The sequence below is a fragment of the Falco peregrinus genome, chromosome 5 (genome assembly GCF_023634155.1).
Source record: "Falco peregrinus isolate bFalPer1 chromosome 5, bFalPer1.pri, whole genome shotgun sequence".
Taxonomy (NCBI): Eukaryota; Metazoa; Chordata; class Aves; order Falconiformes; family Falconidae; genus Falco; species Falco peregrinus.
The window spans coordinates 71,212,011-71,235,440 of NC_073725.1; the positions used below are offsets into that span (position 1 = coordinate 71,212,011).

General features: G+C 44.9%; 3 protein-coding genes across 18 annotated transcripts in view; all 3 read right to left on the bottom strand.

The window, feature by feature from the left end:
• INSR (insulin receptor) overlaps nt 1-11,011 on the bottom strand; it is a 62,033-nt gene extending 51,022 nt beyond the window's left edge. Inside the window, exon 1 of one of the 2 annotated variants that reach the window (XM_005244131.4) lies at nt 10,648-11,011. Coding sequence is in view for 1 of the 2 variants with exons in the window: in XM_055807026.1 (XP_055663001.1) it covers nt 6,084-6,162 (79 nt within the window). In the remaining variant the exon portion in view is untranslated. Of the gene's footprint in view, nt 1-6,083; nt 6,459-10,647 lie in introns of those variants that run through there. The other variant, XM_055807026.1, reaches the window with a different exon arrangement.
• Nucleotides 11,012-14,340: 3,329 nt separating this feature from the next.
• Nucleotides 14,341-18,764, bottom strand: USE1 (unconventional SNARE in the ER 1). The gene is made up of 8 exons (XM_027796401.2): nt 18,527-18,764; nt 18,273-18,322; nt 17,802-17,880; nt 17,138-17,290; nt 16,887-16,905; nt 16,122-16,152; nt 15,733-15,895; nt 14,341-15,511 (listed from the first exon to the last, which is right to left on the bottom strand). Exons 1-8 carry the CDS (start codon nt 18,626-18,628, stop codon nt 15,329-15,331), a joined length of 780 nt encoding a protein of 259 aa, XP_027652202.2. The 5' UTR covers nt 18,629-18,764; the 3' UTR covers nt 14,341-15,328.
• A 477-nt stretch (nt 18,765-19,241) lies between these two features.
• The window catches only part of MYO9B (myosin IXB), a 44,933-nt gene continuing 40,744 nt past the window's right edge, over nt 19,242-23,430 (bottom strand). For 8 of the 15 annotated variants that reach the window (XM_055807014.1, XM_055807011.1, XM_055807004.1 and 5 more), the window contains 6 exons: nt 22,980-23,111; nt 21,898-22,021; nt 21,386-21,433; nt 20,721-20,860; nt 20,309-20,436; nt 19,242-20,156 (listed from right to left, as the gene is read on the bottom strand). In XM_055807014.1, coding sequence (XP_055662989.1) covers nt 19,717-20,156; nt 20,309-20,436; nt 20,721-20,860; nt 21,386-21,433; nt 21,898-22,021; nt 22,980-23,111 — 1,012 coding nt within the window. In that variant the 3' untranslated portion in view covers nt 19,242-19,716. Of the gene's footprint in view, nt 20,157-20,296; nt 20,437-20,720; nt 20,923-21,385; nt 21,434-21,897; nt 22,022-22,979; nt 23,112-23,430 lie in introns of those variants that run through there. The other 7 variants (XM_055807016.1, XM_055807015.1, XM_055807013.1 and 4 more) reach the window with 5 other exon arrangements.

Genomic DNA, 23,430 nt, shown 5'->3' on the forward strand with positions numbered 1-23,430 from the left:
GGAAAGGTCAAAAAATACAACTCAGCTCTACAGACTAAGAGTAAAAGCTCTAGGCTTTTATTGTGGCTCAAGGCCACAACATATATATACATATATATACACACTAAGCATAATTACATCAGTCTTACATCATTTTGACCAGAATTAAGTCACTAGAAACAAGCCACAAGCTGGCCCCCAGACAAGCCCTTAATCCACATGGCTATCCCTGTTCAGCTCCATAGAAAGAGAAGAGAGCAAAAACTTGAGCACGGATGAAAAGAACTGCAGTTTGGTAGACAGGAAGTCCCGCAAGTGCTGTGGCTGCACTTCAGGCTACAAAAAACTTCCTATCACCTGGTAACGCAGCCGGGGAATGGGGTCTGAAGGAGCTATCCCGGGTGGTCAGCTGCTGCATCAGCCCCATGCCACGCACCAGAGGGTAGGGTGCCATGCACCAAGGAAGATCATGGTCCTGCTTGGCTGAGGAAAGGTACGCATCCAGCAAGGCTTCACAGAGAGTGTTCTCTGCTTCTACCTAGCACCAGGCTGATCATCTGCGCTCCCAGAGGTCGCAGCGCTCACCACTTTCCTACAGACTCAAAAGAAGTCAAATTACACTGCTTGTGAATCTGACCCGTACCGCTACAGGCTTCTGGAGATCACTACTAAGTGCTGCTCCTGGCCCAAAACAGCCAGCAAGCCCCTCAAAGATCTTCCTATCTCCTCAAAAAATGCAGTGACTGAAACACCCACGCAAGGTACAAACCTCCCTCGCCTTCAGCTCTCCCCACCCTGAAACACATCCCTCACCGGAGATCCGTGACCAAAGGCTAAGATAGCCAAACATTTTGACCAGGTGACTTGAAGAAGAAAGGTAGCTGAAGCTGAATCTAAAAAGAGATAGGCAAAGCTTGGGAGTAAGCAGAAAAGCATTTTGAGGAGTTAAATAATCATCTAAATCCAGCAGAGCTGGAAGTGCACATCCACAATCCACCAGTTGTTTGCACTTTAGAACTATTCCTGTATTTTTCACCTGTTCCAAACTCTGATACAGAATGCATTATTTGTAATTAGTGCTGCCGGCACAGACCAGACAGGAGATTCCACACATCCTGGCAAACCAGGATGTGACCTGAGTTACTCAAACTCTGCTTCTTTCAAAGCTGAGCAACAGCAACGTAATAAACCTGGCACGCTGTCTGCTGTGCTTAAGGGGTTCCAACACCGGGGGCTTCTGCACAAGTCCTTTTAACGAAGGCAGTATCAAACAGTGACATTAGCCTGGTATAGAAACGTAGGAGGAATTTAAAACAAATTAGAGGTTTGGTTCTGAAATAAACAGTTGAATAAAAAGCTAATACAATGGTAACTCTACAAAGACTAAAAGGGTTTATACAGATTTTTCCCACATTTAGAAAAAAAATCACACCTAAGAACTGTTCTTCATGTTCTACTTAAGTTTAGTTTTTCAGTGATAAATACTGCCCCAGTATCTGAGCTCCTTTTTTTTTTTTTACCACCACAATGATCAGTGAGAATAATGAGTTAAGAATACCTGAAACAAAGTATGTTTTTTTGTATGAGGGTTCTCAATCTTTTCACGCTTTTGAATTCTGTTCAGCAGTTTGTACCTTCTGCTCACGCAGTAGCTGCTTAAGTCACCCCATAAATTTATTGTTACCAAGACAACAAGAAGCAGTTTTAAGCAAAATAGTAAGTGTTTTTCCATAGCTTCCCTTGATAGTATTTCTTCTGCAGGGACAGGGGAATTAATCAACAATTCAGTATGAAAGCTAGGCAGGTTTGATCCCAGAAGGAGAACAAAGTTGAGCAGTCAATTATGCTACAGACAACCTGGTTTCAAAAAACACATAAATCAGCTTTCAGGGAAATAAAAATCTCAAATTGATTCTCCAGTAGTAGGCCCAAAGCTATTCCTGTTCAAACTGCTGGCAAAATCTCTACTAAACATAAATTCCTAAATTTCAGCAGAAACAGGCTCCATGTCCAGCAGCACAGCACTACACTGCCAGAGAGGAAACACTCCTCCATCCCTAGTTACCAAGCTATTCAAAGCAGCTTAAAAAAAACCCAATAAAAATATAATTATAGATATGTTTCATCAGATCCCCAAGAAAATGTTGTAAAGCATACATTTTAAAAACAAACAAACAGAAAAATCCCAAGATGCCAAAGCCTCTTGAACAAACTAGTTTGGTAACCTTAAAGTACTGAATGAAGAAACTGGATCTGATGTCAGAGGTTAGTGTTCAAGATAAAAGTCCAACCAGGGGAATAGCTGGAACTTAAGGCTTGTTTATAGTAAACCATGTGGATACCAAACCTTCATGATTCACTGCTTCAGAGCTCTGGCCCTTTATCAATCAAGACCAGAACAATGTAGCACTGCACAGAAAGATCACAAACCATTTCAGGTAACTGTTAGTTAATTCTGCATTTTTATAGCCTTTGCTGCCTACTTGAAGAAACTAATTCTTTAAGAAAAATGACACTCACTTTGGTCAAGTCAAAAGCCTTGCAATTCTATGTAAGGCTGACTTCTAGAAGCAGTATTAGGAAACTGGGAAAAGGATTTGGGATAACTGCTGGGAGAGGAAAACACCCTGTTAAGCGACCGGTCAGTAGAAAGGACTGTAAGTCAGCTTCTAGCCTACTGTAGCAATAGTTTCACAGATATAAAATCATTTAATTGTGAAATATTAATTTTTAAACTTCAGTTTTCCACCTCAGCCATTGAGATCTGAGCAATGAAGCAAACTGAGATATGGACTCAGAAAGAAGCCCATGTATACACCTCCGGCCCCCTCCGACAACATCTCAGCTGCCTGTTCTCTTCCGTTACAGAAGACAGCGCTGCCGAACCAGGGCAAACCTCTCACGGAGGTCGCTTTCCTTAATGCCAAAAGCATGGATAGCCTCACAGTCTGGCCTAGAAAGCCTGGTTTGCTATATCATTATGATCTCTGCATTCAATTTAAAACATAAACAGAAAACACAACTCATGCTGCTGTGCTTCCCATGCAAAGATAAAAGGCAGCGAAGCAACTGCATCCCAGGACTGCAGGAGATCGCGCAGGGTAACAGGCAGAGATCAATGCCGACAGACCTTCAGATCCCTCGTTACTTGAAAGGGAGAGAGAACAGGTTTTACACGTTGCCAATATCAACGTAATTTATAGTCCACAAGACAGTCACCCCACAACTGACCTCCAGAAAGCTTACGGGTTCTACAGACTATTCAGAGACAGTTAGCGTACAACCACTCTTTAAAATAGCAAGAGGGCATGCTGGGACAGCTGACAGACACAGTTGTTGCCTGGTTTTGAGACAGCCCTGGCCTGCTGCACCTACTCTTTCTACTTGATACTCTTGGGAGCAAAATTTCACTCCAGACCGAGTCTCTCAACGTCAAAAATTAACACAGGCTTGAGGTGGAACAAGGGACCAGCTTCTTAATGAGTTTCTGAGCACATATGAGAGGTTGCACTATTTTAAATACTTTTAAATAAAAACCTGTTATGAGCTAGAAATAATAAAGAAACAAATTATTTTCAAAGGCTATTACTACAGAAAGACAAAGTGAAATCTGTCCCACCTGCTGATGTAGGTAAAGAGATCTGAGCTACATTTCTAGCTCCCACCATCAGCAGCAGGCAAAAGAGTAGACGTGTGGAGCCCAAATTTAGGTGAAGAGTTTAGAAGGGGAGGAAGCATCCTCTAAATTCCAGTGACTATTGACTATAATTTTCTACTAATCACAAAAGGAGCCCAAAGCTAGCTGCTGAGTTGGTAGCTGCCTAAAACTAGATGAGGTAAATCCCACCCTAAATACCACAGCTAATGAATTGACGTGCATGAGTCATGTGTGAGATTTATTTCAAGCAGTTGCAATATGTTTACACAGTGATAAAAAAAACACAACACACAAACTGGGTTTTCTTCATAAAACAAGATATATGTATCATCAGTTTATGTGCAGGTCAGGTCTCCTTTCCTTAACCCTTGCTTCTACTCCTCTCAGTAACTTCTGAACTCACCAACTAACTTCATTCACATGTAAAAGAGGAAGAGAGTTCTCGCACATCATGATCCTGAAAGACTTAGGAAAACGGGATGGATTAAGGAGGAAAAACTCAGCATCTCCATCCAAAGGATGCTTTAAGTGTGAACTCAAACCATCCCCCAGTTCGCCTGCTGAACCACCCATAGACATACTACATGATGCTTTCTTACTTGACATTGCCTAAAGGTAGTAAGGGGAAGAGAAAGACATAGGGTACAAGAAAAACTGCAAGGTTGGGCTCAGAGGTGGGGGGGTCTATTGTCGCTGGAGAGCAGCGTGATCACGGGGCACGTCTGCAGAGAACGCAGGACACAAATCTCCAAGAAAGCAGACTTCATTAGTTCCGTTGCTCAGGGAACAACTTGTTTGCTTATACTATTGTACGTGCATCTACCCTTCCAGCCATGCTGATGCAGGCCTTCACATTTAGCGTGTTGTTTTCCCCCCACACTGTAGCGCTGTGTGATCTAATCATTCTCAGAAAATGGAGTCAAACATCATAGCAGCTGAAAACCTTTTTAATTAGGGGCCTTATAATCTAAATTGTCTGCAAAATAGAAAGTATTTGTGCTACATGAATGACATAAGAACATTCCACCCCAGATTTTACTTGGTCTTGTGCATCATTCCTGTCTCTCCATCCATGAATTGGAGAGCAGATTTTTGTAGTAATACAACAAAGATTAGGGAGTTAAGATCATAAATACACTTGCAGCCCAAAAAGCAAGTATGATACAAATAAATAAATGAGAAGATTCATGGTAGTAGTAGTAGTAGTAATAATAATAATAATGTTTTAAAATTAGGAACCGCTGGACTAAAGTTGTATATGTATTTATTACTAGTGTTTTATGTCAACTACCTTTTCCATTTCTCTGTTGTAACAGGCAGGTTTGTACACGCTTGCCAGCTGGAACCTACCCTCCCAAGTTAAAACCATACCACTGGTCTCTTTTAAGGCTTCCAGCATAAGAACATGACTGAGGAAGAAACTAGGCTATTTTTGCAATATAGAACTTGTCTGATTGCTGGGAAAAGGAGGCTGTCTTAAGGATACATCCTGCTTTATTCCCCGAGTATCACACACATCTCAAAACGGCCCCTCATCACACTGTCCGTGCTTGCACTGATTCTCTTGCTATCAGCTCTTCCAATGGGAAAGCCAAAAGGTAGGCTGTGGGGTTGTCTGCAGGAGAGAGAATTTATTTATCTAGTCAGCTCTCTTTAAACAAACACGTGCCTTTCATTAAAGAACATCTGTAAAAATCACCCAGAATTAAGACCTCTAACTAGAAGACTTTCCTATGCAAGTTTATTTAACGTGACCCATCAAAAGAGCTCATAAGGCTGAAACTTGCCGCGGATTTAGCAAGTTTGTGACCTCCCGTACATCAAACTCCGTGGATTTAGCGCACTTGCGGCCTGCGGTGCATCATTACACCCCTACCCGGCGCCCCCGGGGACCCCGCTGCCCACCTCGGGGCTCCAGCCCCCCCCCCCCCCCCGCGGGTCCGAGGCAGCTGGAGGCCGGGCGGGGAAGGAAGGACACCCCCCAGCCCCACCACACCGACACCTCCCGACAGCGGAGTGGGATCGGGGGCCGCGCCCCTCCTCACACCTGAGCCCCTCCGGTGCCGGGTGAGGCCCCAGCCTGGCACACCACCCCCCCCACCCCGCGGCCCCGCTGGCCTCAAGCCCCGACGACCGAGAAACCGGGGACGAGCGACAGCCCTCCCTCCCGGCGCCCGCCGCCCCACCGCCACCGTGGGGCTCAGCCGCGGGGTGAAGGTCACCCGCGCCGCCCCCCGCGGGAGGGCTGTGGGCCCCGCAGGCCCCGCCACAGCCGCCGGCCCCGCTCCGCGGCCGCCGCCGCCGCCTCGCCCCGAACAGGTACAAAGGGTAAGCGGGGCCGCACCGCCCCGCGCCGCCCGCCTCACCCCCTCCGGCAGCGGCCGCGGCCCCGCCGCCCGCCCGGGCCCCATCGGCCGCCCAGGCCGCGCCCCCGGCCCGCACTCACTCTCCCCGCGGCTCCGGCCGCACCAGGCCGCCAGCACCACGGCCACGGCCAGTGCCGCCGCCGCCGCTCTCGGTCCCATGCCCGCGTCGCTGCAGCCGCCGCGGCTCGGCGAGTCCCGGCGGGGGGCGAATCAGAGGCCGCGGGGCGGGAGCGGGGGCCGGGCCCGGCTTCGCATTGTCGGTGAGACACCCGGCGGGCGGCCGCGGCCCCCTTTATAGCGCCCGGCTCCTCCCTGCTCCTCGGCGGCAGCCCCGGCGGCGGCGGCCCCTTCCAGCGCAGGCCGGGCTGGCGGCGGCCTCCCTGGCCAGTAAACAAGGGGCTGCCCCCGTCAGCTGGGAGCGGAGCGGAGCGGGGCGGCGGCAAGAGGCGGCGCGGAGCCGGGCAGGGGACGGGACGGGACGGGGGAGGAGCAGCGGCATCCACCTGCCGGGGACGGCCCCGGGGGCTCAGCCCGCCGAGGGGGGCAGCGCTGTCGGCCTCCGCGGGGCTGGCCCGGCCTCGCCTGGAGCGAGGCACACCGAGGAGCCCGGGCGCGGGCGGCGGGCCTGAACGCGGCGGGAGAGCGGCCTTGTCCCCGCGGGCCTGCCCCTCCTCCCCTACACCGCCTGGGCCTCAGAGCATCGGAAAGGGGGCGCGGGGGGGGGGGGCACCTCCTGCGCACCGCCGCCATGGCCCAGATCAGAGCCACTTCTAGTTTCTGGTTGTCTTTTTCCCGGTGGGATTCAGCGTTCGCTGCCTTTGCCTCCTTTTTTAATCACCTCTGTGCTGTAGCGGTGCTAAGCCATGATAGCAGTTACCTGGCGCTCGCTTCCACCCATTTCTGCAAGATACTGAGTTATAAACTGCTGCATTAAAGCTTTTTTAGTCCAAAAATACTTGGTAAATAAGCATTCTTTCAATGCTCTCCTCCACCATCTTCACCTTACAAGAGATTCTGTATTAGGTGTCTTGCTTGGTGGGCCAGCAGGCAGGCCAGTGGTGGCCAGCAGGGCACTTGGCATGGGCTCCTTTTTCTAGGCACCAAATTGCATGAAGAGAGGTTGCACTATTTAAAATACTTTGTGTTACTTCTCCGTTTAAAGAATAGCTGCAGTTGTCACAGGGATATTACACAGTCGTGAACGGGAGGAGGACTGGTCTATGAAATCACTTCTATTTTGGTATGGTTCCCTCTGACGTTCTTTGAGGTTTCCCAGTGGGACAGGGAGAAGCCGATGGCCCGATTCGACTGAATCACCGGAGTTTGAGCAGTATTAGCTGTGATGGTACCCATGTAACAATAACTACATCTTTGCATTTGCAAACTATTTAAGATGAAAGGCCCTGCTTAAGTGGCAGCGATTTCTCTGTCACCATTACAGCAGGAAAAGATGTGTGTCTGCACAGCATGTTCACTATCGGTTCAGCCTTTGGTGCATCAGAACTGCCATTGTGGGAACACATCCCCCACATTTTTGCTCGTGCTGCCATTTTCTCAAGAACAGACGACTGCTTAGGATGCACAAGTACAGCAGAGACTCAGCACCTAACTCATTTCACAACACTTCAGGAAGTCAGGGCAGTTAAGGAATGGAAATAAACAACAAAACTATGTGTTCTCTGCTTGCAAATTAACCTGCTTTATGACTATAGACTTTGCACAAAACACACAGAGCCAAACAGCATCTAGACAGCTTGGGCCATGTGGAATTTGTAATGGGACTGTAATAGCAACCTACTTTTGCTTACACACTTATGTTCTTACTGCCTTTCATATAATAATGATATCACCTTACAGATTGGCACCAGAGGATTAAAGGCTACAGATTTATTATCTTTCCATCAAATACTATTTTTAGTTTCTAATTACTGATTAAGAATATCAGGGTGCAATCTTTCCAGCATCTTTCCCATAAGCTCACTGCTACATATTCATCGTGCTACAGTACACTAGTTTTGCAATCAGATAAACCAACAGCAGCAATGTGGGTGCTGAGAAACTAAGCCAGCACCTGCTTACTCTTTTTTTTCTCCTCTTCTCTCTCCTAATAGCTGCACTGCAGATTCTTCTCTAATGTCTGATTCAAGAAACCACTAAGTCACTGGTTTGATATATTAAATAGGACTCCTTTCTTCAACAACATTCTTTCTCCCCTCCACAGATGTTTCATGGTTTAGTTAAAATAACGTGTAACTAAGCAGTGGTAAGTATCTGCTATGAACTGTAACACTTGCAAACTACTGGGGTTCAGTTCTGAATCCTCTGAAGAAAATAAATACAGAGACTTGAAACAGAGGGTATCTACCTATCTGACGCCACAAAGACTTTTTTTCTGTTTTGATCCATTCCTTAAATAAATCCCTGAAGTATCAACTGCCAGGGAAGGAAAGGAAAATGGGTACGGAACTCTGAAATAATACTCTGTTTTCTAACTTTCAATATTTTTTTAATCTTTGATGCAGAAGATTATCTATAATTACATACCTGAACAGTGTGCACTTGCTGAATAATATTCCTCACAGGACAAAATTGTACAAAGAGTATCAGCCAGGTTACTATTTCTGTCTAAAGAATCCTCAGTGCATGTGGAAGGCAGGGATCTTTTAGTCTTGAAACTATTTAGAAAATTAGTGTGACAAAATTTTTATTGTGATTTCAGAGCTGGAACCCCACTGTCGTGTTTTCATGAAAACACACTTCTGTTTTTGTCATCTATGGCATTTCAGCTGAGGTAATACCCAGTAAAAGTGCTATATACTATACAGTATGAAAGCAGTACATCGCAAGATAATGCAGTAAGTTTACGGGCCCCATCAAAAGCCCCATTCCTTTTGAAATCCCCAAAAAAGAGCCATTCCATGGATTCCTCTTTGCTCTAGTCACTTCACAGCTGCCAAGAATCACAGGATGGACTGAAAGGGTACCAAAAAGCCAGAGAAACAGCAATTTAAAGCTGTATGTCTAATGCCTCCTCATAAAAGGTGCATAAAGTCTGTCTGTAGGGCCAGTGCCCTCCAAACAATGGCATTCACCATTTAAAAAGAAAATAATAAACACAGGCCCTTATTCTTTGCTCATTCTTATAAATATACAAAAATATAAAGGTTAAAATAGCCTAGGGCTATGGACATGTTACCATGCCCAAAGATGTTTCAGATTATGCCGCTTTTACATGGCACATCTAGCATGGCTTCAAGTCCTGGAAAAGAACTTTGACATATATTGTCACCAAAAAAAAAAAAAAAAAAAATGTTGGGGCCCAAACCTTGCACTAGTTTTTGCATTCCGTGTGCACTGGTCTACTCTAGCCCACAAAAGTTGAGGGAAAAAACAAAGAAACCCAAACAACTTTTGGGAGCAGTATCCCAAGCTTCCTTTTCTGTGAGACTGGAAACACAGTCATACTGCTCTGCCTTACAAATGCCTCCACACGAAACCAGCCTAAGCATACCAACATCCTAAGCAGATTCCAGCTCCTCCAGATCGATGCTGCTAGGAATTGAAGCCCTTGGAAGCCCACCCCTGGCAGCAACATCCCTAGAGGAGGAACCACCTTTGCACAAATGAGTACGGAAGATGACTTTGTAGACCAGCTCGACGTTACTCCCTACCTTCTGAAAGGGCTGAAGCTGCCAGCTTTATCATCATTTTCATTGAGCTTTCCCCTGCTCAAGTTAACAAAAGGTAAGAGACAAAGTTGCTTAGGCACCAAGAACACAGTTCTTCAAAGTCTTATCTGCAGGGCCTGCTGTCTGCAGCAGCATGGGGACGCTGAATGCATGGGTGTTTGCATGCTACCCTTGGATTGCAGTCATCCTTGTACTGATGCAACTGCACATGAGAGAGAACACAGCTTGGCTTCCCCATCACCGAGACACCGCGCTTGCTGAAAGCTGTGTGTCTTGAGAACGAAATACATCTTTCTCTCATGAAATATGCACTGGAACCAAACACGTGGGTGGGTTACAAAAGTAAAGTTCCATGCTAATTAATCAGCCCTGGAATATTCAAGGAACACAAAGCTTTGTGCCCAAAAGGAGCTTTTAGAGCAGTTGACTCACTAAGAAGATACATCGGTAGTAATTCTAAGTAATTTTAAGAACAACAGAGCTGAAATTCAGTGAGCCAAAGCTATGCAGCAAGCCAGAAGGCCGAGCTGAGAGTCAGAATTCTCACTTTCTGCTTCATCCACCATTCAGCACTGCCTGATCCTAACAACAGGTCGCAACTGCCTAGGTGAATAGTTACACTGTTGCTCAGATTGCTCTATTTTTATTGTCAAACATATTTGCCTGCTCACAAGTTTCTCACCATGAAGTACGCACGTTATTCAGCCTCCTGTCCTTTGAAGATGCAAAAGAATTGCTGTTGAAGCCCACAATAGCCAAGTCTCTGCAGCATTGGCAGGATGTTGCTGTAAAGGCTACAGAATTGACTTCTCAGTGACTAAACCCAAAGCTGAGAGTACAGGAGAGCCAATTTTGGAAAATGTATCTCATCCTGTTTGGAGTCACACAGAACCATTTGCCAAATTTCTTAATATAAAATACTTCACGTCATGGATTGACAAAGTTTCTTTCTTACCCTTCCTTCCGTCCGCACCAAATCCAGTAAGTGACTGCTCCTTTCTTGATGGGAGAAAGCTCAGAGGATGAAGATCCGGTCACTTTTTGTGCTAAGGACAGTTTTTTACTGTTGAAACAGGAAACACTGTCAGATCCTTCTGGGGAATTCTATTGTTACATTAGCAAATACAACCTTTGCCCAAGGTGAAAGTGGCAGAGGGCATCTCTGTCACATGTGGAAAGAAACTGGAGATGAAGGATGCAAAAGAAACCACAGCTCTCCACGGCCTACTGCAGCATTGCCTCGTCTTATCATCTTTTATCCAGTTTCTGGTTTTGTTCGGTTTTTGGATGTCACAGAGGCAGATGCACTATTGGACTTTGTTTCCATTCCTTGTTGGAACATCTTTGTTCTAATTTGGCATCAAACTTCTAAACTTAAAAGAACCTCAGTTTTTCTTCATTGCTACAAAAACCACCCTACAGTTCAGCATTCCCAACCTGTGTCTAGCAAGCAGGGCCCAGCTGTTACACAGCCAGAAAGATCTGTATCTGGCCTTCAGCCCCCTCATCCAGCATTCTCTCCTACAGCTTCTCACAGGTACACCTAAGCCAACCCCACACCTAGTTTGCACAACCTACTCCCCTGCTGCCAGGCATGCTGTTCTCTATCAGCAACCACGTGCAAGTTAGCGGCTGCAACAGCGTCACTCTAATACGTGGTATGGGCATGCCACGCTCCAGGCAACCAACTGGCTACACCAGTTCTAACCTACAACTTGCCACCCCTTGCTTTGTCTCTTTTTTTCATTTCTTTACACTAACGCATGTTTTTACTGATGCAGAGCCAAATTTGGAGGGACAGCACTCCAGGCAGCATAGGGGAGTTCAGCAAACCACAACTGTGTGCTCCATGCTGCTTTATCTCATATTCTGTATTTTGAATGACACAGAACTTCTAGTTCCCATTTTGATAACCAGTTCTTTCTGTAGCTAGGAGACACGCCCTTTCTTTGTAAACGTTACAAATCAGGCATATCTGATCCATTATTCACTAACTGCTGCTGCTTCCCACTTCCACCTCCTATTAGGAGGTAGCGCACATGCCAGAAATGTCACGGCAGCATCATGTGACAGGTGGTATTGATTTAGCTAAGTTGGGTTTTAATGTCACTCCTGTTCAGTGGGAACACATGGTGAGCACACACCGAGCCTCAGCAATGTGGCACATCAGGACAAGAGCTACCTGCCCTGCACTGGGGTGTAGGACTGTGGCATGGCATCAGCACTCTGCTGTAGACCAAGAAATTCGATTATTATTTGCTGCTCCTATCTGCTATATTATTGTGGTTAAAATTTTTTTCGTGCTTGTGACTATTAATCATAAGACTTTGCTGGAAACCTGACGTGAAACTTCATAATCAGAGACAGAACAGAGGTGACTTGCCTGGTATTGCATGGTGAGCAATACCACTCTGTTGTTTTTGCCCTTTTACAAGATACCCCTTCTTTTGGCAGAACAGCTGCCAGTTTGGAAAAGCTGCGTGTCAGGCTTTACAGGCTGCGAGCAGAGACTTTGCAACGTAAAGCCTGGGCAACATATGCCCAAAACAAGCTGAGATTACCCAGCCACAGGAGCTGTTGTATACAGCGCTCTGCTCCTGATATTCCCGCATCTTTACTGACAGACTATGTACTGTAAACAACTCTTCCAAAACATCAGATCTAGCTGTGATGGAGGACACCACTTAAACATTAAGTATTATAATACAAGGAGTCTATATCACCAAGGATGTCTGCCAGAAAAGCTTAGACTGACCCATGGTTACTGTTGCTGCCAGGCTCAGAAATGGTGCATTCACCGTCCTGACGTGACCTAAGTCTCCAAAATTTTTTTTGGTAGGGTTTTTTTTGGTTTTTTTTTTTTTTTTTTTTGTTTTTTTTTTTTTTTACTTGCTCTCTGAAAGTAGGTAGTCTGCCAAGAAGCCAGTGAAGGCCCAGCCCTATGCCTGATAAACATCTCTCCATCTGGATTTCCCAAGCTTTTGGGAAAGTTAAGCAATTCTCACTTCACAATGTTTGCAACTCTCACAGAAAGCTATTTCTATATATAACGTTATTCTGTAGAGGGAAGCACATCAGAGCCCCATGCTACGAAATGGAGCCGAGGGCTAAAGTGACAGATCACACAACCCCTGCCCCCCCCATAATTAGTCAAAAATAAAAACTGTCACTCCACCTATGACATGTCACAAAGCCTTGGGTGATTGTTTATTCTAAATACTACCAGAACCGATCTCCAAAGTGCTTTTGAATGACTATTAATCACTAAAGGAACTCAAGAAAAGCAAAAGACTGCAACTGCCAATTGACAACACAGCCATTGCATGCAGGGAGATTGCTGGCCACTGAGGCAATTAATCCATTGGGTTTGCCAGGGCAGAAGGTAACATTCTTCCACTGGGTCAGAGGTAACCAGAAGCTCTGTGCAGCACTGGAGGCACTGCGCTCAACAGTCATGTGAGATATCACAAAAGGTGCTAGTAATTACAGAATTCAGTCTCAGTTCTGGCAGTTTACCCTTCAAAGTAACAAACGCTCACAAAATGTCAACAGCTAAACAGCATGTGTTTCTGAACTGATTTCCTAGCAGGCTTCTTGGTAAAGGAATGGCTGTTAAGTCTTGGAGGGGTGGATATTTTCCTGTGGGCGAGCTATCACTAGTAGTTCCCCTTCAGGTCTTTCCAACTGAACTTCTAATTTCTAAGTGCCAAAAAGCAGAGCCAACACATGGCTGACAGCAAAATTCAGCTGCAATGACAGCAAGTCTTTTGCAAGCTGGAAAAAAAAAAAACCCAAACTCAAGTAATAAAGGGGAAAATATTATTGATGATGAAGAATTACTGTTGTATCACAAAAATCATTCCGGCACTACATACAACCTCTGCTCTAAGAGAAGAGCTCAGCACTGAGATGCCCACAGGGAGAGTAGTAACCAATCAGAATTAAAAAATAATTTGGTGACAGCATTCACTAACAAAGCACAGTGAGATGTCAAATGTTACAGTTGAAGAAAAACTGCTGAGAAAAATAGAAATGCCCATAAATGGATTGCTACATTTCTATAAAGTTCAAGGTAACTAGTTTGCTCAAACAGAATGAGGATATCACACAGAGTAGCAGCTAGAATAAAAAGCCGTATTTCATAGTATAATCACTCATTTGATAATCTCTAAGTGAATGGCATACTATTGCAAACATCCTATTACATGAACAAAAATGCTTTACATAAAAAAAGTTAACTGTCTTCATTAACACAACTGGATTGGGAAAGAACAAAGAACAACTCTGTAAGAGCCTGCTACTTTGGGATGCGTTCAAAGCAGCAGTCAGATTTTTGTAAGAACTCCATTGCTGTGACAGAGCTCCTCCCCGCCCCTTGCTCTCAGCCAGGGCCGCAGCGATCACCGGACGTGCCTAGCACACCCAGCTGGTGGCTCCGAGCTGCGACAGGCACGGCAGAGGAACCCTCTGGCTCTTCAGCAAAGGCCACCTGCTGCTCCTCACTTCCTCTTAATGACTGCACAGATGCAGAATGGCTTGTTTTTAGCTTATCACAAGCACTTGAAATGGCTTTTACGTTGTCACAACAAACCTTGCTTTACTGCATGCTCTCTAGCAGTAGCAGCATTTAAAAAAATACTCATTCCAGTTTATTTTGTATCTGCTTTATTGTAATGACCTCTTAGGAATATGAGTTTGACACACTCCTGACCAGAATAATTTGTCTCAAAAGGTAAAGGCTGAATTTTTAATTTTCTAAAAAAATTATTTCTGTCTTGGAGACACCAGCTTCCTTTGCCCACATCTTAAGAGTGAAAAGATGTTTGCACAGGTGAGGTTCACGCCATATGGAGAGTACTGTTTGTACAATTCTGCTGTGCCAGGGTCACAGTGTTTTCTTGATGCAACAGCAACAACAGACAATGAGCAAGTGAGAACACTTGTGCATACCAAAAAAAAAAAAAGGAAGCAAACATTGCAACAGCAAGCAACTTCAGCCCTTCTGTAGTAAGTCTAAAATGAAGAAGACTGCCAAGTCCAAAGTCTCAAATACCCATATGGGAAAAATGTGAGTCTGAGAATAATTTTACCTGCTGATACTCTCTGAACCGGAGCCAGGCAAGCAACTCAATGGCAGCATTCTCTTTCTATACCCTACAGCTGTGTATGTACATAACTTTGTAATTAAATATCCTGTTGGCAGCAAGGTCCTAGTTCAGCGCAGTAAAGCTGTAAAGACAGGAAAAACTGTAAGACTCCAACTGTTACTAGTATTGGCATCAAGTAAACGCCTTTTAGGAATTTTAACATTTGCCACAGCCACATTAGAAACAGGAGTATACCTATACGCTAAAGAACTTAGCAGCAGCTCAGCGTAAATTGCCATGTTATCCCAGTTCTCCCCTCAATAGGCAACAGTATTCACTAGGTAAAAAGTAACCAAGCATCCAAGAAAGCCTTCCTCACGAAACCCTTCACTGAATCCAGTGATTGCACAAGACAGAGATGCAAGGGCAAGCCTTGGACAGCCTCTTTAAGAACATGATAGGTGAAAAGGAGACTGCTGACAGTTATCATACCAGCTGAGCTTTCCAACCGCACTTCTGGGAATTTAAATAAATAATAATAAAAAAAAATCATTTTAGTTTGGGGAAAATCCTGATAAAAAGAATCATGCTGATGAATATAAAACAAACTACAATTAACATTATCCATAAAAGCCAGTTGACAGATTTCTTTGCATGCTGTTCAAGGCGGTCAGATTCATCCTTGAGCTTCTCAAAGTTCTGGTCTGCCATCCTGAGAGAATGCGACAGTGTCTGAGGAACAAAGAGAACAAATGGTTTCAAACTCAGGTTTAAAAGTCCTGACTGCTATTTTTTCCAACTGAGGAAAGGTAATTGTGCTACAAAAGCAGACAGGTATTGCCTCCAGGCATCTCCCCAGTTTAATCTGAAGTTATAGATACAGTATTTAACACATTGGCACTTTAACCTTCTAGGTTGCAAAACTGAGAGGCAAGCACTTCAACATGCGCTACCTGGTTATCTTGTTTTATCACATTCTGTGCAGCCAGAGTGTTGTTTTTGAGACTGCGAGCCAGACTTAGCATTTCTTCAGCTAACTTCTCCTGCATATCCTGATGGTGCTGTAACACAGCATCCAGCTCGACGGCTGACTGCTTCTCATCAGATGCAGGGCCTCTGCAAGAACATAAAGGAAAAAAACACTGGTATTTGTACTTCCTTGTGGGTCTATCTCCCAAGGTTTCCCCAGAACTCTACAACTCTGACAAAACAACAAGAAGTCATCATATTTTAGCTTCTACCAGCAGCTGGTACTTCTAGATGAAGTACATTTGTGATTTAAAGGTTCTTGGGAAAGTAATTCCCAAACACTTAAGCATCAGAACGAGAAATTTTTACTTACTTTCGCTTCCTTATGTTTAAGTCCTCATAATCTGGAAGACAAAAAAAAAAAGTTACATTTGTGTTTTATAGCACGTTATAAATTCCTGTGCAGTCATAGGCTGAAGAAATAAGATTTCTAGAAGGGATTTTCAGATGTCCAAATGCTACCTGGTCCTCTACCCCAGGGAATATGGATTTCTAATGCCTACTCACTTTCCACAGGGAAAAGACAACACATAACATCAAAAGTATGGTTGAGAGAAAACAAACCCAGAGATTAATCATATCCCCAAGGGCACGGTTTAAGCCTGTGTGTCTTGGCACTCTCTTTCAGGACACATCAGATTGGCCTAGCTCCAGCCACTGTAACAGTAGCTATGGAAACCGCAAATTAATTCCTCCCAGTTCCCTACACGAATAACACAGCTGTATATTTAAAGGGGAATTGAAGAACGCCGACTCTAAGCGCCTAAAAATCACATGATTTGCTCAGAACAGGACTAACAACAAAGGTAAATTGTCCTTGTTAATTCTATAACGTCTGTTTCTGTACAAATTCTAGAAAAACAGGTTCCTGAAAGTCCCTGCTACCATACTGATGAAAGCTAAGTGTTGTTATCTGTTCAGGTTTTTGGTTTTGTTTGTTTTTAAAATTGTCTATCTTGAAAAGAAGTGAGCCACTAAATTAAAAGCACACTTTGGCCAATCTCTAATACCTGACATTCCTCTTTCTCTCCCTTGTAAGACTCAGGTTAACTAAAATTAAACAACAGATTAAACTTACCATCGATAGTCAAGGGGTCCTGGGAGGCAGAAAGCGAAACAAAACAAAAAAAAAGAGAATTACAAAGGGCCAGTGATAAAAGCCAGTCCTCCAGGTCTAGCATAGTGCCTGTGTCCAGCAGACTATCCAAATCAGAAAAGCTGACACACACCCCTCCACCCCCAGCCTGAGGCACAGCCACCAAAGGCAACTGAATGCAATCGGAGACAATATATAAAGTAGCAGTAAAAAGCAGCAGCACCAAAACATACTGTACCAAGCAGCTCACTCCTCATCTTGCCTGTGCAACGAGCCTTTGTCTGCAGATGAACTGTTTTAGTAGCTGGGGTTCTCTCTTTGGTTGTTGTAGGGGTACGTCCAGGGGCCAAGAACTGATTGGCCAGAGCCTTTTCAGTTGATGAAGACTGTGAGCAGGATGAAACAAGTCATGAATATCACATTCTGCAGCGTGTGGTCACTGGGGTGTGTGACACCAAGGATGCAGGGAGCCCTTCTGTAGCTGCTTCCCATAGAACAGTGAAATCTGTGATCAGCAGCACTGACTGCACCTGCAGTAATTGCAGTACAGCTTATTGGCATCTCACAGCTCCCCAGACACACATGGTACCATCCAGAAGGGGCATCGGGCCTAAAGGACAGGACCTGCCCCTCTGTCTCACACATCCAAGAAGTGAGAAGTATGCAGGGAAGACGTACTTTGCTTTCCAATAGCAGAAGTTTCAGATTTCATACAATACCCCCTTTTAAAAAAATATCCAAACCCCTATACATTTATTCATGTTTTTACACAGACTGCCTGATAAGATTTTCACAAGTGTTACTTTGAGACATAAAGGCAAACATAGGAACCAGACAATAAGGTGAACATAAGCATAGAACACTTAAGTCTTTTCAAGCTGAACTAACAGATCTTACCAACTTTTCAGCCTCTAGAAGCCCCTTTAGGAAGTCCACTTTGCGAGAGTATTCATTCAGCAGTTCTGGGGCTGGCTTGCTATTGGAATTGAAGAGGAAGAATATGAAAACCAGAAGTTATCAGTATTTTCTATTGCTCAAGTGACTTAAGTGACTAATAAAATAAAATAAAAAGAATCCTAATGCATAGTTCTTCTTAAGAGAAGTAGCCCCGGGCTAGGGACATACTTGCAGCTCCCTGGATGCCCCATTTCCCTGGCAGCCGGGCACAGGCCCACGCAGGGCCGGGGTGATGCCAGGCCAGTGCAGTGTGGCAGCTCTTGGCGGGCACAGTTTCTCCCTCACCGCCTGGTATTCCCACAGGGAAGTGTAGGTGCTGCTGCGGTGTCTGCGGGCTCCGTCTGTCTTGCAAGTATAAGGTGAAGGAAACCCCAAGGTACCTGCCTGCCATCGGACTTTGGAGCGACTCACCTGGCTTGCTTGTTCAGCTCTCGGAGCATGTCTTCCAGAGCGGCCACATACTGAGGAGAAAAAAGCCTTTAAACGACAGTATTAAGCAAAAACTTCGTCTGGCAGGGGGTTCTGCATGGCTGAGCGGCAGGCTGTGGTTTTAACGCTGCACAGCACTCGCTGCCCTCAGTGTGCTCCCAGCAGCCCCACCGCGCTGCTGCGGGGCCAGAGAGTCAGGAAGCTCCCGCGGTGCGGAAAGCTGGGCCGGGCCTCACCTTCTCCAGCCGCCACTCCTCGCGGTCCCGCCGCTCGGCCGCCAGCGCCTCGCACCTGCTCAAAAGCCGCATCAGGTTGAGCTCCAGCCGCGTCGCCGCCATGGCGGCCGGGCGCCAGCGGAAGCCGCCTCAAGGCCACTTCCGGCAGGGCGGCGGGCGCCATCTTGGGGCGGGGCGGGAGGCGCGGGGCGGGCCGGCCGGCCTCTAGCGCGGTGCTCTGACCGCCGCTTTATTTAAAACCATCACCACCCTAAACCCAACCCAACCCTCACAGACGGCTGCTGCTCTGGGCCACTGCGGCCGTGCCGCGGTGGCACAGCCACAGCCATGGAGGCAGCAGCGCCCGAACTGTGCTCTGCTTTCGCTTCAGCATGACGCAAGGCCGACGGACCCGGGATGCCCGAGCAGCTCCGAAGGGCTGCTGTGCACCGCCTGCTGCTTCCAAACCTTTGATGCCAGATCGCATCTGGTCCTCTGGGGTTGTGCCGCACGGGGTGAAGCGTGGGGAGGATGAGGCGGCTCCGCACCGTGCCAGGGTCCTGCACTGTGGCTGCGTGCTGAGCTGCTCGTTTGCTCCAAGGGCATCAAAATACTCGGAGGAACACCAGGGGCTTGCCCTTCGTGCTTTCCCAATGGTTTGTCAAGTACTCACAATGATAACGCAATTCAGATTAAAGGTTTCCTTCGGAAGAAACCATTCATTAGACAAAACAGATGTTTAGAAACCAACACGTGTATTTTTTAAAAGTGCAATGTATTAATAAACATTTTTAATATATTTTGGTCTCAGTTAAGGCTATTACATTAACAGTTTTGTAAACCACAAAGAAAACTGTCATAAAAAAAATAAAAAATTAAGGCAACACACTGATCCAAACTCACTGTTAGAGTCCATTGTAAAGGCAAATGGAAAAAGGCCCGGGTAGCAGAATCAGGGGATGTTTCCCTGTACACTCAACACATGTATTTTACTCAACATCAGTTTTACGTTCTACTTTCTTTGCAGGGTTTTAATTTAAAGTGAAGAATATTTGCTTTAGACAACTCTGCTTAACCCTTACAGTACAGTACATGTCCAGGCTGTCTTCCCTGCAGCCACTTAAAAGAATGTGAATTAAGTTCACAGCCTTCAAAGGGTTAAAGCCAAAGTTGCAGTCAACTTAAAAAAAAAGTCCAGACAGCTAAGTATTTCACTTCTCTACACAGGGAATGTGAGAGTAAGGGTCCGAAAACCTCCGTTTTACTTTTGCTGTTGGTTTGTACTCATCCAAGAGTTCCTGAGCATGGACCGTGGCAGACCCTTGTGCAATGTATACAGAGTGGATTTTATCAGTTCGCCTTGCTGGCTGCTCCCTTTGTCTCACCATTACTGGTGACTCTTTGTTAGCTGAAATCCTGCCCTGGGATTCTGTACATTTGAAAATCCCAGGAGGAAGTTTTATATTTGCTGTTGGCATCACTGGAGTTCGACGGGGCACTTTAATCTTGGGCAGTGTTAAAGATGATCTGTGTCTTGAAGCCAGGGATGCAGAGGAAGAATTTGAAGAGGTTTGCAAAATAGAAGGCACTTTGCAAATGTCTTTGGCAGACATACTGGAGTTCTGAGCACGGCAGTGTAATCCAATAATTGCTTTAAAGAAACAAGATACTTAGATACTGAAAGCACGCATAAAACTGTATCTTGATACAAGTAACTATGGCCAGATAACATCTGGTCACCTGGCTGTATGCAATGAAAGATGTAGAATAATAAAAAAAAACACATACTACCTTAGTACTGACCTTCGGTATCCACCCGTCCTGTTCTATCTTCGAGCAGGCTCTCTGTGCTTGCCGAGGTCTCGGAGTCTACATTTTCCTCATCAGAGCCTCGCTGATCAAGCTCAGGTAACCGGTAAGTTATATCTTCCCTGCATCAAAACAGAGATTGTAGCACTCTAGAAGGACAATGCCTCTGATAAGAGCAACTTCATGCAGCTTGTATTCAGGGGTAAGCCTTCCTGCAAGTAGTCATTAAATATTAATTCTCACGGTATTTTCTCTCAGCTAATCCTTTGTATTTCCCTTTTCACCTTCATAAAGGTCTATAGAACAGAATTAACTGGACCATTCTAGACAAAACATATACTGCTTTATTATCTGTGTTACCTCCAACTGCAAAGGGCATGACCTACAGAAATAAAGGGTGACTTACTTTTCTTCTTTTATTGACTGTATGCGATCAATGAGAATCTCCTTTTCCCGATTATCGGCTTCAGAAACTTCCTCTTCCTCATGCAGCAAGTCCAGTTCTGAGTTGCCACTATCATTTCCTTTGACCTGTGAGCTTTTACTCTGCAAGACGAATTTGTGTGAAACACTTCTCAGTCATAAGCAGCTATACAAATCTTGACTGTCTGGCAAGGTGGAAGACAAATGAATAATTCAAATGAAAGGCTGACAGAATTGATGAAGAGTTGTTAGTTACCCGTACAGATGTTTCAAAAAGTAATATAAATTTTTCTATTCACCTGATTTCTGGTATTTTGTTACCTTTTTTGAAGCACGGTAATTTGATTTGCCAGCCTCAGCTCAGTTTTAGTAGTCACTTATGAGTAATATTATATATATATAATTATATATTAATATATATTATTTTCAGTACAAGTTACATTCAGAATGTCTATAAAATACCAGAGTCATGACAGGTCAGCAGCCCTGCATGCAGTCTGGGGAGAAAGTTGCATCAACACATGCAGTCTCAATTGTTGAAAAGAATATTTAAAACCAAGTTACAATACACATAGTAAGTATTTTAGTCATGCAATAGTACTGTAAGAAAAAAACCCCATGCATTCTTAACGCAGGCAGTGTACGTACCAGCATCCCCTCATAAGGGGAAGAAAACCCAAGTTTTACAGGCCAGAGCTAGAGAGAGATGAAGACCAAATTCACTATATGTCGCTTCAAACAGTTTGGTTTGTTTTAATTGGTACAAGAAACACAAAAGAAAAAGTGTATTTGCCCTAATAGAATGCAGCATATTTTTGCCCACCATCCATCTCTGGAGTGAAGGAACTCCTTTGCCTTGTAAAAGACTCAGCAATCTTTGTTCTGCTGATTGAATTATAAGGGAATAGATTTTGACCACTACAAGAGCAGATCCCCACTCCTGAGCTCTACATTTATCAGACTCCAGTGCAGCTGTATATTATTTACCTCCTACCTACAGCTTTGGGCAAGCCCAAATCCCTTTTCTTCTTATTGTGCAACTGATCTTTCACTTACAGAATGGGATGGACAGGATAAGTAAGTTGCACATCCCTTCCCAAGAAACTGGTGGGATGCTTTCTGCTGGATGGTGTGTTTCTGTGGTTTATTTCAACACTTACCGTATTCTGCTGAAGCAATGAGAGTCGTCGAAAAGCGATGCTCTCAGCTGCTTCCAGCTGATTTATTTCATCCATTTTTATCTTGTACTTCCTTATCTGTTCTTTTATGAGCATCTCTACACACCTGGACAAAAGGGCAAGAGTTTATTGAGCAGCCTCATACTATAAAAGTCTTGGAGACAACCATGGTGGGATGAGGTGCCTCTCCAGGTTTGGGGATGTTTGCCACGCACACATGCGGATGGCCTGTGATCAAAATGTCCCAATGATGCCTTAAAAGGAGTAGCACTGCCTGGTAACAGGGTGAACAGTCCAATACAGCAAGCAAAACAGGACAGAGTGTTAAAGGTAATGGCACATGTTCTTCCTGGGATAACCCCAGAGCCTCTCACACTGACTGTACACAACAGTGGTAAGCAAACAGACGTTACCGTGGCTGCTAACTGCTTCTGCATCTTCTACCTGTCTTCCCTGCGCTGGCACAGACTGGCAGACACAGAACAAGCCTGCAACTACCCTTTTCCACCTCTATGGCCCCATGGGTCAGTAAGAAGTTACCAAAAGCTGTCATTTTTCAAACTCTGCATTGGAGGTAGATGCAAGGCCAGCCATGTAGTGAGGATGGCGAGGGGCATTCAGAGAGTCCGAGCTGCTGGAGGATCAGGAGAACAAAGAGGATCAAGGACAGAAGCTTCTTCAAGGAACAATGAAGAAGTAGTTATCAGGGGTTTCCAAGTATGCAGGAGACAGTTGAATTCTATATCCTACCGTTTATTATGGCTTGTGCCTCAGCAAAATGTATATGATTAGCGTGCAATCCCACCAAAATTGTCTTGACTTAAAATACAAACCCGATATTTAAGACTTAAGTCATCCTACTTTATGCTTTGTAAACCTGAGACACGTGGAACAACTCAGAGAAGGGCCCATAAATTGGCAACACTAGCTGAGCTAGCATTTAGCAATTCTTATCCCTCAGTTTCTCAGCTGGATATGAGTAAGGTTGTAACAAATGCAGGCAGCAGTACTGGCCTTCCACCGTATTTCAAAGTAGTACTTTGCAGCAGACTGCTAAAACTTACATGGTTGTTTTTGAAACATCCTTCATGCTTGTTAAAGGGTCAGAGGTATCAGGACAACGCAAGAGGCATGGAGCAAAAACAATGGCCAAGGCATTGGGTGACATACGATTGACATCTTCTATCAAAGCCACTCTGAAATTCAATGTTGAGGGGGGCAAAGGAAAAAAAAAAGGATTTTAGGCAAGCCTTGTTAGAATACAAGCAATGTGATTAAACTTTTGACAGTTCCCAAATAGCATGTACGGATGCTTCTAGGGTACTAAGTATGTATAGCAGTCTAAAGAAGTTCTGAAGTTATTTCACACCTACTAAGTAGACAAAGGTTCATGCATCAGAAAAAGAAACAAGAAGGCACCCAGGGTTAAGCTAGTTTGGTAGCCTCTCAAAGTATGTCTGGTGATTCAGCACCTTCTCTTTAAAAATCCCTTCTCCCTATGTTCAGAGAGGCATT

Bases quoted from the DNA above. Each gene is read 5' to 3' on its own strand.
- USE1 (XM_027796401.2), bottom strand. From the start codon at position 18,628: ATGGCGGCGACGCGGCTGGAGCTCAACCTGATGCGGCTTTTGAGCAGG. The intron at 17,881-18,272 runs GTGAGTCGCTCC...CAATTCCAATAG, and splicing joins GAGCTGAACAAGCAAGCCAG to CAAGCCAGCCCCAGAACTGC. The intron at 17,291-17,801 runs GTAAGATCTGTT...TCCTGCTCACAG, and splicing joins TTCTAGAGGCTGAAAAGTTG to TCTTCATCAACTGAAAAGGC.